Below are 16,388 nucleotides of genomic sequence, written 5' to 3'. Positions count from 1 at the left end.
TCCATTAGGGAATACAGAGTTCAGGCAAAAACAATTTAAGAATAAGTATAATAAAGATTTGTGATACTTATGGATTATAAAATCTTAATCCATTTAAATGAACATATGTAACTGTGATTTCCATAATTTTAGGAAAAAAACCCCACAACCCTCTTTTCAAATCTAATTTACAAATGAGGGTTCTTATAAAAACTTCTTACCTTAGCAAATAAATGTGGTGGTGTATCAAAATGTCCATCCTGTTTCTTTGTAATATCTACAAGGAAAAGTTACATACTAATCTGTCAGCATTTGTGAGAAGACCAAAAATCATGTTTCTTTGAAGGCTTCAAACTCACAAGGTATGTAATACTCTAAAACATGGCAGAAAGACATGCCTTCTACATTTATGGTGAATAATATTAAGTCTTTTCTCTCTTTAGGATATATGTCCATATGTTATTAAATACATTTCAGCTGATTAGAATGTTGGTAATCCCATAATTTGGGAATTACAACTTTAGAAACATGTTTTAATGTGTCTAGTATCACCAAGCCTAGGCACATTTAATCTTGACATTTTAATTAAAATTGAATGGGAAGGGAAAGACTATATGTCTATCAAATGGGCATGGCTAAGAGTGCATAATTAATATTATTATTTATGTTATCTTTTTATAGTGTTGGGGATTGCCCCAGAGCCTCACCCCAAGGCCTAATGCATGAAAAGTGCATTATTTTTTTAATTGAGAGTGAGAGGAAGGCATATAAAGGAATTAGTTAGGAGACTAATTTGAACCTTCACTAACTGAGGTAGAATAAGCAGCCCAAACAACTAGAATGGTATTTTTTAATCTATGCTATTCTTCAGAGAAAAATAACCAAGTAGCATAATTCAGCCTCAATGACACTCTCAATAAGAGTACTTGTTTCCGGTACTCACCTGATCTTTTGAAACGATGGCCTATGCTTCGAGACCAACCAATGTGATGGATTAAGGGGCTGTGCATATGGCACCAGAAGTCATCTGTTCTATCTTCACTCTCTTCATACACTAGTCTCAATCTTCCACCAATTACACTTTCCACTACCGCCACTCGTGTCCGACACAAATGCCTCTTGTCAACCACTTCTACTCTCATGCAAGGCTTAAAAGGATACTGCATACTCTCAGAAACCTTAAAATAACAGACAGAACTGTTCAGAATTCATGAAGAAGGTATATAAGTAATTTTAATAAGTAATATAAAAAATATTGAATATACTCGATATTTGACCCAGGTCACCCAGTTCATGAAATTAAAACAACTCTTCAAAAAATCTCAAAGTTATTCTCTCTTAAGAGCTCTTCAGTCTTTTTAAGATCCTGTTCTTACCTTTTGTGAGAAATCAGGAGGAAGTGTTTTGGCACCAGTAAGTCTTTTCACTAGAAAGGCTTTCCAGTTTGTATACTTATGTTGAATAGCTGAAACAAAACAAATAACCAGTTATACTTCAGCAGGAAGTACAACTGCTTCCTAAATTATTTGTTAAAAAAAGTAACATATTTCTCTGTCAGAGTATTAAGGTTCTCAAAGTAACAAAAATAGAGAAAACATGTTTTGTTAGTACAAAAGTTACTTTCATTGAAAAGTATTATCTTAATGTCTATATTACTTTAAGATTACTATGTGTGAGACAGCACCAAGGTAGATGTACTTACTTCTTGGAGGAACAAGAGGTTTTCCACTGGCTGCACACCAACCAACTGGATGGATATCAGAACCGCATATATTGCACCAGAAGTCCAGACCAGAGTCATTTTCAAATCCTTCATATCTTAAAAGGGCATTATAACCTGAGACCAAGAAATCAATCACTATATGAGGCAAATAAATAAGAAAACCTTGAAGTAAATGGCTGTCAAGCTTTAGTGTGCATCTGCAACAGAACCACATGCAAGATCTGTTAAGAGACAGAGGCTGGGTGGTTTGAGAATTTACATTTCTAATAAGTCCCTGCGTGATGTTGTTGCTACTTTGAGACCATTTGTTCAATGTGATTAATTCAGCTGTTTTTAGAGCATAGCTTCCTGCCTGGAATGCATTTCAATTTACTGATAATTTCTCAAAATTTAGGAAAAAATGTTGTGAGAATAAAAGAGAAAGTTTTGATAAATTAGTAAAACCTTGTCGAGTCACAGAAATCTAGCTGAAGTATATTTTAAAAAAATCACTTTATTAGCTGATCAGGTGGCCAACTGCTCTAAGATAATTCTCAATGTGGCTACTTCAAGAATCTTAAAATTCTGTCTTATTGGGAAATAAAATTTTAAAATGCTAGGTACAAAATTCAGTAAACATAAAAGTATGTAAAATCACTTAAAAATTATGTCCTAGGCAAATGATAAGCTTTATTTTCTGGAAAAAAATGTATATCGTGTTTATAATTTAGCAAACTTTAAGTTAACAGGTTAAGGCTTAATTTGAGGCCTCTACTGAAATAATGGTCAATGTATTTGTATTTCAGGATAGAAGCCAACTTCAGCTTGCATTTTCTTTTTATTTATTTATTTATTTATTTATTTATTTATTTATTTATTTAAGTTCTCGGCAGACACAACATCTTTGTTTGTATGTGGTGCTGAGGATCGAACCCGGGCCGCATGCATGCCAGGCGAGCGTGCTACCGCTTGAGCCACATCCCCAGCCCCAGCTTGCATTTTCTTATACTAATATATATGATAAAAATTTAAAGCATTATATTTTTAGTTCTAAAACTCACAGAACAATTCATGAACTTGCTAAATATTACTGAATTCTATGATTAATACAAGGCTTAATTCTACAAGATCAAAATGATTTAAAAGGAGACATGAAGCAATTAGATAAAACAGAAATGTAAAGTGAAAGATGGAAGCTAGAAATAATTCTTAGATATTAAATGCATTGTTTTTTTTTTTTTTTGGTACTAGGGATTAAACCCAGGGATGCTTAACCACTGAGCCATATCCCCACTTCTTTTTAATATTTAATATTTATAGACACAGGGTCTCAGTAAGTTGCTAGGGTCTTGCTAAGTTGCTGAGGCTGGCCTTGAATTCGCAATCCTCTTACCTTAGCCTCCCAAGCAACTGGGATTGCATGCATGTGTCACTGCACCTGTATAAATGCACTCATCTATTTAAAATGCAATGGACTTAAACATCTGGGACATAAACAATATGTTATTTTAAATTTTAATGCTTATAATATAAGCACTTAGAGGATGCTTATATAGTTATGTAAATACTTCAAGAAAAGGTAGGGATTGAACTGGGTGGTGATACAGCAAAGTACAGAGCTTTGGACAGTCACTTGCAATGGTGATCCAGGGCATATGACAAAAAACAATGATGCATTAAGGAGAGAGACTAGATTCATCAGAACAGATGGTTTATGATGGGAGCTATAAGTTTGATGAGTGGTGTATGATAAAACTCATCAATATTTGTAAATGGTGGGTGACCATTTCCATCCTTTAAGGATGAGGAAGCTATTAAAGATTCTCAAGCAGAAAAGTAGAATTAAAATTATATTTAGGGGCCCTGGGATGCAGCTCAGTAGTAGAGTGCTTGCCCAGCATGTGAAAGGCCCTGAGTTCAACCCCTACTACTGTAAAAAAAAATTTGTTTCTGGATACTATTACGCCTGCCTGAAATCCAGGTGGCTCAGGAAACTGAGGCAGGAGGGTTGCAAGTTGAAAGCCAGCCTCAGCAAAAGTGAGGCGCTGAGCAACTCAGTGAAACCCTGTCTCTAAATAAAATACAAAAAGGGGCTGGAGATGTGGCTCAGTGGTCAAGTCCCCTGAGTTCAATCCCCGGTACCCACCCCACACCCCGAATTTTTTTTTTGTTTTTTGTTTAAGGTAAATTAAAGTCTTACAGCAATATAATGTGGGGTAGTATGCAGAGTGTTCTGAGAAGAATGACTAGAAATGAGATTCAAAGAGGAGGATTACCCCCTCTCACAGTAAGTAAGGATAATTCTCCTTATCTGAGTGGTTGCCCTTCTCTAAAGTACTATAGTACACTACTTACTTTACCACAGTACCACTGATTGAGTACCTTGTTGCACAATGCCTGTATTTAACATTTGGCAGATATGAGCTTACTGAAAAAACAAACCTTATATTTTCACACATCAATTGTCCATACTGTCTAATGTACCAAGATCCCTAATATGAGCCATAAGGTACCAAGGGCCAGGCACAGTAGAGGCCATAGGATTGAAAAGTAAGGAAGAAGTGAAGTTGTACAACATTATCAATAGTGTTTACTTTTATCATTATGTACTGTATAACTTTTTTTTTTTTTTTTAGTTATCTCAACTTTTGTTAATTTTCAAAGTATTTCCCTACATAAGGGTTGGCAAACTATATTTTGGCCCATTTTCTGATGAACCCAGGGAACTCAACCTCTGAGCTATATCCCCACAGTCCTTTTTATTTTGAGACAGAGTCTCCCTAAGTTGTCTTGAACTTGTAATCTTTCTGCCTCAGCCTCTCAGTAACTGTGATTACAGGCATATGCCAACATGCCTGGATGATTTTTTTTTTTTTTTTAAATGGCCTGGTATCTAAGAGTAATTTCATAATTTTAAATGGTTGAAAAGAAAAGTAAAAGGAAAAGCAATATTTTAGTAAGATGTGATAATTCTATGAAATTCAAATTTCAGTGCCTATAATAACCAGAACACAGTCCATCTGTTCACGTACTGCTATGGGTGCTTGAATGTTATAATGGTAAAGAGGATTATATGGCCTACAAAACAGAAAATATTATTTGGCTTTTTATAGAAAAAAACTTGTCAATTCCTATTCTATGTCATATCATTTACCTGGCAATATTTGCAAAATTTATAAAAATACTTTAAAAAAAATTATGAGTGTCATTGGCATTTTCTAGTAAATGATCATGCATGCTTTCACCTGCTAATTTTATAATTCCAGCAATCCAGAAGACTTTGGTAGGTAGGCTGCAGTCTGTATTGGGAACTTCTACTCTCACATTTTCTGAGATATCACCCCAGCAGGTCCCCATAGGTGCCTGTCATATAAAAATTATTAAATTATCATCTTATTAACATAAGGCCTAAAACATATTATTCAAAAGAAAAGAAATTAAGCATTACCATCAATAATAGAAATATTAAACTAAAAATGTCTTTTTAATTCATTCAATTCCCTCTAAAAGGTAACTGTCATTCCCCCTTAACTGAAATTCTAATCAGAAGAGGTCAGGGTCAAGATTAAACTCAAGATAAAGACAGAATCTCTATATATTAGACAGATTCATGTTGACTTCAAAATTCAACAGTTTTAACACAAGACTTAAACAACAATTTTCCTAAAAGCTGAATACAACCTTGGTAGACTTCATGAGATAAAGATGATTTGAAAAACTTATTTTTAATGAATACACTTATCCTAATCCTTAATTTTAAAAGATATAGTCAAAGAGCAGAAATAAAAATAATTCAAATCAGCAATGAGGTTTCCAACAACATGAATAGGAGAAACAAAATTTAGCTGTCTGTATTTTCAACTTAAGTTTAAGTCATAGAACATAAATACATTCTTTTAAGACAGACAAGAGGGAAAAAGCATTGGAAAGTTATTTAAAAAGGTGGATGGAGTTGGAAGAGTTTTGGGAGATGAGTACTATTGAAAATCATTAATTATTTCAAACCTTGTCATGAAGGAATTACTATAAAGAGAAAACTTCCAATGTTAAAAATGATAATCACTAGCCTTCACGCCAAATGGTTAAGATGGGCACACAAAATGGACTGTGCATCACAAAGAGATTTTCCAAAATATAACACATTCCCATATTACCATTTCTATTACATTTTAATCCTTAAACCATAATGCAATTCATAATTATTTGGAGTTTATGCAATGGTAAATTAAATCAAGTAAGTAAACTTACACAAATATATATAAATGCAGATAATTCTGAATTGTTTCTGAGGCCCTAGATAATCAAGTCTTCATTAAATATAATTTAGAACTTTGGACATAAGTAAAAGGATTAGGTGAGGTTATAAAAGATAACATGAATAAACACGGAAAAAACAAAGTAACCTCAAAGTTCAAAGATAAAGAAACTAAGACATCCAAGAGTTTCAAGAACTAGCCAATTTGTACACTGGGAAAATGTCTTCCATAGAAGGTCCCTCATACTTTGGTGGTGGATGCTAACCCAACAAGAGGTTAGCCTAAAACAATATTTAACTCCTATCCTCTCAATTGTTTTATGAAATTTCTAAAGGACAGGAAGAGAATGTCAAATAACACTGAAGTAGGACAAGCCTAGAAACCAAAGACAGAATCAACTAATGGCTACCTCTTTGAGTTGCAAGCAATGAACATACCTCAGTAACTTGGAGACATACCCAATCTTGGCTATTTCTGATTCTGGGAGGGAAAACATACCTATCTCCCCATGTTGTGCCAAAAATATATTCATTATGACTACTACTTTCCTTTTTAAATTTAAAGATTGGGCCCTTAAGGTTCTGCCACCTCCCCCTACATCATTCTAGACTGTAGGGCTATCCCTATTGCCAGCAGTTATGATCAGAAAAGGAAAGGATGGAAGGAAGACAGGTAACAAAGACTAAGCTAATGTATATTAATACAAAGACCATGCAATTATTTCTATAAGGATGACTAATTAGAGCAGACAGATGCAGTAAAATGCAAGCATAAAATTGTATTCAATTGAACTAGATAGAGTATCTATTCCTCTTTGCTTGACTGCCAAATCTGTGAATTTGGTATATTTTCCATTGAGAAGAAAGAGGTATAGTTATACTGACAAGCTGGAGTTTTTAGGTGGGCATGTGGTGATAAATGAATTTGGTATAAAGGACTCCCTTTGGAGCTAGATATGATAATCTGTCATACTGACTTTTTTTTTTTTAAGTTTTAGCATTTGTTTCGAGAAAATAATTTTTAGTCACATTTTATTGAAGAAACCAAGTGTCAATAATGCTCATTTAAAAAACAAAAGATAACGTTCACTTTAGTGGGAGATCTTATTTTTTGGTTCCTACAGTCTGGATTGGTATAGGAGAAAGTAGCAGAAAGTGACATTTGTTCTTGCCTGTAATGTTGTGGTTCTGCTAGGCCCTCTTAAACCAATCCATATGGTTTACTCTAAGAAAAAAATGAAGAAACAAAAACATCAACAAGAAAGAGCACCACAGTCATAGTATAGTATGTGCTCAATGTGTTGAATAATGTGATTTCACAGATATATCTGCCCTTTTGTTTAAAATGAATATTCTCAAGTATGGAAGACTAAATGACCCAGGGCTTAACAGCCATCTTCATCCAAGTCATCTGTCTTCTCTTGCTGGCAGGAGGGATACCTCTGAAAGTCTGGATTGGCATAGCATGAACTAGCAGAACCATCATTTACAGGTAACAACAAATTTACCTTCCAGACTCAGGACGCGAGGTCCACCTCAGGCTCCTCCCAAACAAGGAAGATCTGCTCCACCACTTCCTGCTCCAGGGCCACTCGTGAGAGCTATCTGGGAGCGACTCTCCTTCCCTGCAAGGTAAGCTGTCATCAGGTCCTGTAGGACATGGCCAAATCCAAATGCTGAGGGATCCCCAATACAAATGTATGATAACCTCTGTCTGTTTGTAAGAAAATAATGGGGCTGGAAGTCTTACTTTCAGAACGTTAAGAACATTCTCAGATAGTCCAGATGGCCAGTATTCAGATTCTCAAAGGGCACACATGATGCTTAGGACAGAAATACAGATTTCCCTCCACAGAGCTGCCAACCTATAATGTTATTTTGATAACCACAATCTTTAATACATTAGCAGATACATAAGTGGGTAGAGGTTAGATCTGAAGTTGTTACACATAAGTAACCAAGAAAGACTCTATCCCCATGGTATGGCAAATGTACAAAAAGCCACCATTTACATACCTTAAGACTAACAAGCATAAAATTACTAAAGTCCATCTAGCAGAGAAGGATGATATATTATTTGGCCCCAAAAGAGGAGCAAACATTAAAGAAAGAAATAAGAATTCTACATACTACTTACTGAATTGGCAAGAAGTAGAAATAAGAAAAAAAATGATTGTTCCCACCTTCTCCAGAGAGTCCACTCACCTTTAGATACCATATCTATTTTTTGAAGTGGTGGTGGCAGAGAAATGGGGAGTTCAAGGAGACTACAAAAGGAAAATAAAACGCCTGGGGTAGAAGACGAAGGATGAGAAAATGCTATGCATGTATAAAGATATAGGAAGTGAAGATCACGAATTTGAAAGGCTTTAAACAGTCCATAATTAAAGAACAACAACAAACTATGTTAAAGCTAAATTGGTTAAGTACTAGGAGACTCCAAATGAGAATTAAAAACCACTTTAGGGAATAGACAACAATTAAAACAATACAAGCTTTACTTAGGCTTTTCTTTTTTGCCAATTTTTTTTTTTTTAATTAAGCTTTAAAATATAAGGCAGGCAATTTTCATTTTATGAGGGTTCATTAATTTCTGAGAATCTGTTTCATAATATGTAACTCAGATGGAACCTGAGTAGTGCCAGAAACTAATTTACTTCTATTAGAAAGTCTGCAGTCTAGAATGAGCACTGGAGATTCTTCTTTAGTTATAATGGAGATCAAGTCCTATTATTTTCAGTAAGAATTTTGTGATGTAGATCAAGGATAGGGTGGAAAATACTCCACAAAAAAACAAAAGATAACTTAACTTGAAAAAGATTACTCATATAAACATATAGCTGAGAAAAAGATCCTGCGTTTTAATACAAACTATTGCTACTATACATATATACAAACAAAAGGATGTTCATTTTTCTGTCCTTAAAATTTAAAAATTTAGATATGTATTACCAAGAAATACAGATAACTTTATTCCTTCAAAAAATGCTATTGTGCCAGGCGTAGTGGTGCATGCCTGTAATCCCAGCGGCTTGGGAGGCTAAGGTAGGAGGATCGTGAATTGAAAGCAAGTGAGGCACCTAGCAATAGGGCTGAGGATGTGGCTCAGAGGTCGAGTGCCCCTAAGTTCAATCCCCCCAATACTATTAGAAAGAAAAAATAGCTAACATTCTGGTTGGGTACAAAAAGAGAATTAGAATATGTCATGTAAGTAATACCAAGTATATCTGAGGAGGCAGAAAGAAAAGTATGAGAAAAGCTTTAAAAAGTTGTAGCATACATGTATACTGTTGATTGAACCCAGGGCCTTGCACAAGTTGGGCAAGCACTCTACCAATGAGCTATACCCTTAGCCTTTTATTTTGAAACACAGTGTTAAGTTGCCCAGCTGGCCTCTAACTTGATCCTCCTGCCTATGTCTCCTAAATAACTGGGATAACAGGAATGTGTCACAATGTTCACCTTACAAAGGACTTCTTTTTGGTATAAAACTATAACTATTTTCAAGGGAGAAATGTTTTAGCAATGACAGTATCAACAAGCCATGAGAGTACGTAGTTTGGGTACCAAATAGAAGGTACCTTAAGTCTGTAAATATATAACTGAAGAAATATGATTTCAGCTTTTGTATAGTTTCATGTACATTTGGTATTAGCACATCCTGGCCTGTGTTGTAATACCTAGGAAAGAAATCTTTTACTTGATTTTACAAGGTAAACAATGAGAAGAAATGCTATAGCTTTTATTTTTTAAATTTTTTTTGGGGGGGCAGATTTGAGTTCTTTTTTTTTTTTAAATTTTTATTTCATACATTTGATTCAAGTGGGTTATGAACTCCCATTTTTACCCTGTATATAGATTGCAGAATCACATCGGTTACACATCCATGTTTTTACATACTGCCATACTATTGTCTGTTGTATTCTGCTGCCTTTCCTATCCTCTACTATCCCCCTCCCCTCCCTTCCCCTCCCATCTTCTCTCTCTACCTCATCTACTGTAATTCATCTCTCCCCCTTGTTTTTTTTTCTCTTTCCCCTCACATATAATTTTGTATAACAATGAGGGTCTCCTTCCATTTCCATGCAATTTCCCTTCTCTCTCCTTTTCCCTCCCACCTCTCATCCCTGTTTAATGTTAATCTTCTACTCATGCTCTTCCTCCTTGTTCTGTTCTTAGTTGTTCTCCTTGTATCAAAGAAGACATTTGGCATTTGTTTTTTAGGGATTGGCTAGCTTCACTTAGCATAATCTGCTCTAATGCCATCCATTTCCCTGCAAATTCCATTATTTTGTCATTTTTTAGTGCAGAGTAATACTCCATTGTGTATAAATGCCACATTTTTTAATCCATTCATCTATTGAAGGGCATCTAGGTTGGTTCCACAGTCTAGCTATTGTGAATTGTGCTGCTATGAACATCGATGTAGCAGTATCTCTATAGTGTGCTCTTTTAAGGTCTTTAGGGAATAGTAGCTTTTAAAAAGTTAAAAAAAATTAAGTGATTTAAAGCAAAGTGTTCTGAATAAACATAAATCAACTAACTGATACCGGAGTTATCCAAATAACTTTGGATATCCAAATATCCAAAACAGTATCCAAATCTATAATAATTTTCCACAATTTATAGATATGGATACTGCTTTTGGGGACTTAACAAAAACCAACAACAACAAACAAGAAACCCCAGAGTTTAAATTATGAAAAGCTGGTCAAAGTCCAAAGTTGAAAATTACTATTCCGCTACTTAAAAAAGTAATAAGAATTTCTTCATTGAAAAAAGATGGAAGTTGGGGACAGTGGTGCATGCCTGCAATTGCAGTGACTTGGAAAGCTGAGTCAGGAGGATTGCATGTCAAGGTCAGACTCAGCAACTTAGCAAGGCCCTGTCTCAAACAAAACAAAACAACAAAAAAGCAAAAATTAAAATGGATTAGGTGAATCAGACGATTTTAAAGATGTCTCTCAATTTGTGATCACAAAATTTAGGATTATTTTAAAGTGGCTTAGTGGTTTCTAACCTCAGGGACTGCCAAGGAAGGGGTGGACCAAGGGGCTTTGGCAGTATTAGTCCTGCCAAACCAATCAGTGCAGTTTCCTTTTACCCTGGCTGTGTTCTGAGGTTTGAGTCAGATTTATTAGGTTCTGTGCTTTAAGAGTTAATGTTCTGATAGTTAAATATCTGAAAAACTACCACTTTGTTAAAATGATATATCAGAAATATGGAAACATAATATACAGATTTTGATGAAGTAGATATATTGAAAAATAATGGGTATCCAATTCCATTATAGATTATTTTAAAAGTCACTATTGTACTTTCATCAAGAGGCTATAGTTTTAGACATAGTTTGCCAAAACTTTGTTCCCAGAAGTTTAAGAGATATGTGATGGAAAGAATTCTATTCTTGAAGTACTAATTACAATAATATCTAAGTACAGAAAGAGAGGAAATATTTATGTGAGATCCTTATTCCAGAAGAGTCTGGGTTAAGTTAAAGAAGCCAGACACTTAAATGCCAATTCCTGTCTCTCCCCAACACACACACTTTTTTTTTTTTTTAAATTGTTGCATTATAGTTGTACACACTGATAGGATCTGTTGTTACATATTTGTACATGCATTCAATATACAATATAACAATATAATTTGACCAATATCACTCTCCAGCACTTCCCAATTCCTGTTTCAATTAGAACAGCTCTGTCTTCCACATTACACATTGGGTGCTTTTTTAAAAGTAAGTTTGAAAAGAATCCCCTAGGAGCAGGGAAAGACTCCTAACCTATACTAATATAGGTGAGATGGCAGACAGAGTCCACAAGAAGACGCCCTACTGATGAACCTACGTCAGTTAGAGCAAGTATCAAGAAGACTCTGATGGTACAAGGCAGGGTCTTCAGCTCCTGATAATAAGTTTCCTAAAGTCAAAGCCACCAACTCCCCTTAGAGACAAAACGATCTTGGGGGAGGACCATGAAAACTTAATTCTAAAAGACAAAAAAATTGAGTTTAACATGAGCTCTAACCTCTTAAAACAAATGGCTTCAAATGAAGATCCTTATTAAGATAATAAAGAAAACTCATACTACTAAGATATACTGAGGAATTATCAATATAAAGTTTTTCCTAACTGATAAAGGTAAGATTAAAGTTTACCCTCGATTACCATCTTCAATCCCACTCCCTTTACTCCTCTCAGCAGGAAACCACAATTCTCAGATTAGTATTTATCCTTGCAAAACTTTTTCAATGGACTCTATTTTCTAACCTGTAAAAATAGAATAGTAGTATATATCTGACAGGAAAAGAACAGAGGTGAGTTGTAAGGCAGATGATGCTTTTTTCTTTTTAGTTCATCAATGTCTTGGGCAGGGGGAGCTAAGACCTATTATAAACCATAGTTTTACATTAAATTCAACTGAAGAAGAAGATATCCGCCTATTTCCAGGGTTGTAATTACGTGCTCTATGATAAAACATTTTAATCTTAAAAAAAGCAAAGCAGAAAACAAAATTAATCAATTTCAAATAGAAGTTTTCTCACAAGAACTTTATATTTTTGGTGGTACTGGGGAATGAACCTAGGGTCTCATGCATGCTAGGCAGTGTTCTACCACTGAGCTACACTCCCAGCCCTTGTGAAATTATACTTTCAGAGAGGGTCTTGCTAAGCTGCTTAGACTGGCTTTGAACTTTGTGATCATCCTGCCTCAGCTTCCCAAGTAAATGGGATTAAAAGTATGTACCACCTAACCAGGCTCAGAAAAAAACCTTTAATATAGTATAACTGTTCAAAGATATGTACAGGAACTAAAGTGTGCTTTTGGGACGTTGAAATGCTATTTTTAAAAAATTCTGACTACTTATATAAAACCGGCTGACCTAGTTAATGCTATTAAAACATAAAAAGCAGATCTGAAGAGATGGAAGGCCTTTTAGAAGGAGAAAACAGACAAATGTTGCAGGAATCTGGGATGAACAGTTAATTCTGAGCTTCTCAGGACTAGAAAGCAATATTCCAAGACAAGAGAATTATGGATTTGCTACTTAGTTTTCTAAAGCTGTTGGTGCCTTGCATGTAATATACTTTACAATTGTGACACTATCATCAACATTACAGCAAAATAAATCACTTACTTGATGAGATATGTATATAAGAATCCACTTCAGGGGCTAGGACTATAGCTCAGTGGCAGAGCGCTTGCCTAGCATGTAGGAGGCACTGGGTTCAATCCTCAGCACCACATAAAAAGAAACATAAAATAAAGGCCTGCTGCCCATAGACAACTACCAAAAAATTAAAAAAAAAAAGGAAAAGAAAAAAGAAAGAAAGAAAGAAAAAAAAAGAATCCACTTCAGGTTGTTTTTAGAAAGGCAGCATGTCACTAATGGTTTAACATTTATACTTTCAACAATAGTAACAACCCCCAACCCTGGGGTAAATTAATGAACTGGGCTTTAATTTGTATTTCTACCTTTGAATTAATATGCTAAATTGTGATCAAAATTCTTTACTGGCCATGAAACAGTGGAAAATTCATTTGGATTATGATAACAGGAAACCAAACTCACTTTTGTTCACATGATGTTATTTAAAATTGGGCTATTTTTAAAATAAAGTCCTAAATCCACAAAATTTCATTATTTTGTAAATTCCCTTTCCTTTTTATACGTGTACAGAGAATCTTTGAATATTAATTAAACTTCTAGACAAGTTAAAATATTGGAGAGAATTCATCACAGATAAATCAAAAGTAAAAAAAGCTTGTCATTAGACATTTTTGACACTAATTTTGAAGTACTTCAGATGCTCTGAAAAGAACACCTTTAAAAAAAAAATAGTTTCAGTTGTAGATGGATGCAATACCTTTATTTTGTTTATTTAGGGTTTTTTTTAGTTTTTTTTTTTTCATGTGGTGCTAGGGATTGAACCCAGGGCCTCACATATGCTAGGTAAGTGCTCTACCACTGAGCCCCCAGCTCCAGCCCCTGAAAAGAACAACTTAAAAATTTTTTTTTTGTGTGTGTGTGTGTGGGTGCTGGGGATTGAACCCTGTGCATGTGATGCAAGCACTCTACCAACTGAGCTGTATCCCCAGCCCTTAAAGAGTTTTTGATGGTACATATCATTTATTTCAGCTCACAATGCCACATTACTAATATTGATTTTACATTTGGAAAACACTGGAAAAAAATATCCTTGAATTATTTAGTCAAATCACAAAGATGCAGGTAACATACATGATGGATGTTAGGTTGAGCCATGACATTATCAATATGCAACTATTTTTGATATACAAAGCCTGGTAAAATATATACATATATATGTTTCACTCAATAAGAAAATTGGATGAGACTAGTACTTTTCCCTATTTAAAAAGCATTTAAATTGCAAGTTTTTTTTGGCAGTGCTGAGGACTGAATCCAGGGCCTTGTACATGCTTGGTTGCACCCTACCACTGAGCCACACCTCTGGAGTGTGAATCCAGAGGCTCACATATTTTAGGAAAGCATTCTACCACTAGCTACACTCCCATCCCTCATACTGCAATTTCATTTCTTTTCTTTCTTTTTTTAAAAATTTCTTTCTTCTTGTAGATGGACACAATATCTTTATTTATTTATTTTTATGTGGTGCTGAGGATTGAACCCAGGGCCTCACACATGCTAGGCAAACACTCTACCACTGAGCTACAGCCCCTGCCCATACTGCAATTTCTTTATACAAGACTTTATTTATAAAAGTTACAGAAGTTATTTTTTAGCTGCTAGTAAGTATAATAGTTAATAAAAGAGAAGCATTTTAATTTTAAGGTATAAAACAAGCATCTTTTAAGGATAAGGCTTAGACACTACTGTAAGAAAGAATAAGCATTTAAAGAAAGAATAAGCATTTCAAAATAAGGTGAGAAATGTCATACTCACATGCTTAAAACAGGTAACTGGTGCTGCTATAAAGCTATTGCTATTGATGTAGTTACCCCAGCTGAAACCTTCCATGGAGACTGCTGAAATAAAATAAATGTAGATATATTATAATTCTCAAACCTTTTTTTAATAAAAAGCTGATACTGTTAAGGTGCAAATGAAAATAAAAAAAAAACTTTTTTTAGTTGTAAATGGACACAATACCTTTGTTTACTTATTTTTATGTGGTGCAAGGCAAGGGCTCTACCTCTGAGCTACAACCCCAGCTTGAAAATAAAATTTATTTATTGCCACTAAAGAAAGTTATTCTTTTTTCTGTTAAAGATTGAAGAATTTTGCTAAATTATGTGAGCTTTTAACTTGTACCATACAGGTCAAGTATCCCTTATCTGAAATACTTGGGATCAGAAGCATTTCAGATTTCAGTTTTCTGGATTTTGAAATATTTGCATAGATGTTACTGGTGCTCAAAATGTTTCGAATTTTATTTTGAATTTCAGATTTTCTGATCAGCTTCATATTCTGATCAGTTCATTTTCAAATGAACTATAGCTTCTTTTTTTTCTACATGCACTCTCCTATATTCATATGTGAATACATAACCAATGTAACTCCACATCATGTACAACCATAAAAATAGGGAGGTATACTTCATGTATGTATAATATGTCAAAATACATTCTACTGTCATGTACAACTGAAAACAACAAGATCAGAAAGTTTTCTATATGCAACACCTGCTCTGTGGAAAGTGAAGTACAAGCTTTCCAATTAGGAAAACAAGAACAGTTGAGAGAAAGTGTTCAGGTTAACAAACGCTGCTAGGGTTGCTTTTGTGTTTTCTTTTCTTTTCTTTTTTTTTTTTTTTGTGGTGGCAGGGATTGAACCCAGGGCTTTGTGCATGCAAGGCAAGCACTCTACCAACTGAGCTATATCCCCAGCTCTGCTTTTGGGTTTTTATGTGTGTTTCAGTATAATATTTACCCCGTATCTGCCACCTAATGCCTTTATTAGTTTTGTTGTTGTTGTTTGTTTGTTTGCTTCTTGAACCAAGTTCTCATTGCATTGATCTCTGTTTAGCTGCGATTTCGAGTGCTCATCACCACACTTGGCTTTAGCCAGGTTTTAAATTGTCTTGCATCTTATCTCCTTGCCTTTGTACCACCCTTAACAATCTTCTATTAGAAACAGTCCCTATTTACCTTCCTCTCCCTAATCCCTTTGAAGTCTGTATGTTTTATTTCTTTGCCCATTATTCTCCACGATGCTCCTTATAACCCACAGTAGAGACAATCAGATCATAAAAGATAAATAATTAATTAAATATAAAACTGAGATTGCCATAAGCACTAAGAACTTTTCTATGGAACAACTCCTTTTAGAATAATTTACTCAAATTAAATTCACCATCAGGAAGTCAAGAGTCATAATGTGCTAGCAGGGAAGAGAAACAGCTTAAATGGAATCCAAAATTAAAATATCATTACTAAAAGCTAGATGAATCTATATTAAATATTTCCCC

General features: G+C 34.6%; 1 protein-coding gene across 25 annotated transcripts in view; it reads right to left on the bottom strand.

The window, feature by feature from the left end:
* Positions 1-16,388, bottom strand: part of Mbtd1 (mbt domain containing 1) — a 64,657-nt gene that overhangs the window by 20,418 nt on the left and 27,851 nt on the right. For 20 of the 25 annotated variants that reach the window (XR_009224565.1, XM_058571499.1, XM_046420669.2 and 17 more), the window contains 6 exons: positions 14,864-14,946; positions 4,927-5,044; positions 1,682-1,816; positions 1,356-1,444; positions 923-1,157; positions 201-256 (listed from right to left, as the gene is read on the bottom strand). Coding sequence is in view for 24 of the 25 variants with exons in the window: in XM_058571499.1 (XP_058427482.1) it covers positions 201-256; positions 923-1,157; positions 1,356-1,444; positions 1,682-1,816; positions 4,927-5,044; positions 14,864-14,946 (716 nt within the window). In the remaining variant the exon portion in view is untranslated. Of the gene's footprint in view, positions 1-200; positions 257-922; positions 1,158-1,355; positions 1,445-1,681; positions 1,817-4,926; positions 5,045-7,444; positions 7,562-14,863; positions 14,947-16,388 lie in introns of all 25 variants that reach the window. The other 5 variants (XM_046420656.2, XM_058571497.1, XM_058571506.1 and 2 more) reach the window with 3 other exon arrangements.

The sequence above is a fragment of the Marmota monax genome, unplaced genomic scaffold (genome assembly GCF_021218885.2).
Source record: "Marmota monax isolate L192 unplaced genomic scaffold, Marmota_monax_Labrador192_F-V1.1 WCK01_AAM20220418_F8-fsc00064, whole genome shotgun sequence".
NCBI lineage: Eukaryota > Metazoa > Chordata > Mammalia > Rodentia > Sciuridae > Marmota > Marmota monax.
The sequence above is the reverse complement of the archived record's forward strand: the minus strand, read 5'-3'. Positions and strand labels throughout refer to the sequence as shown.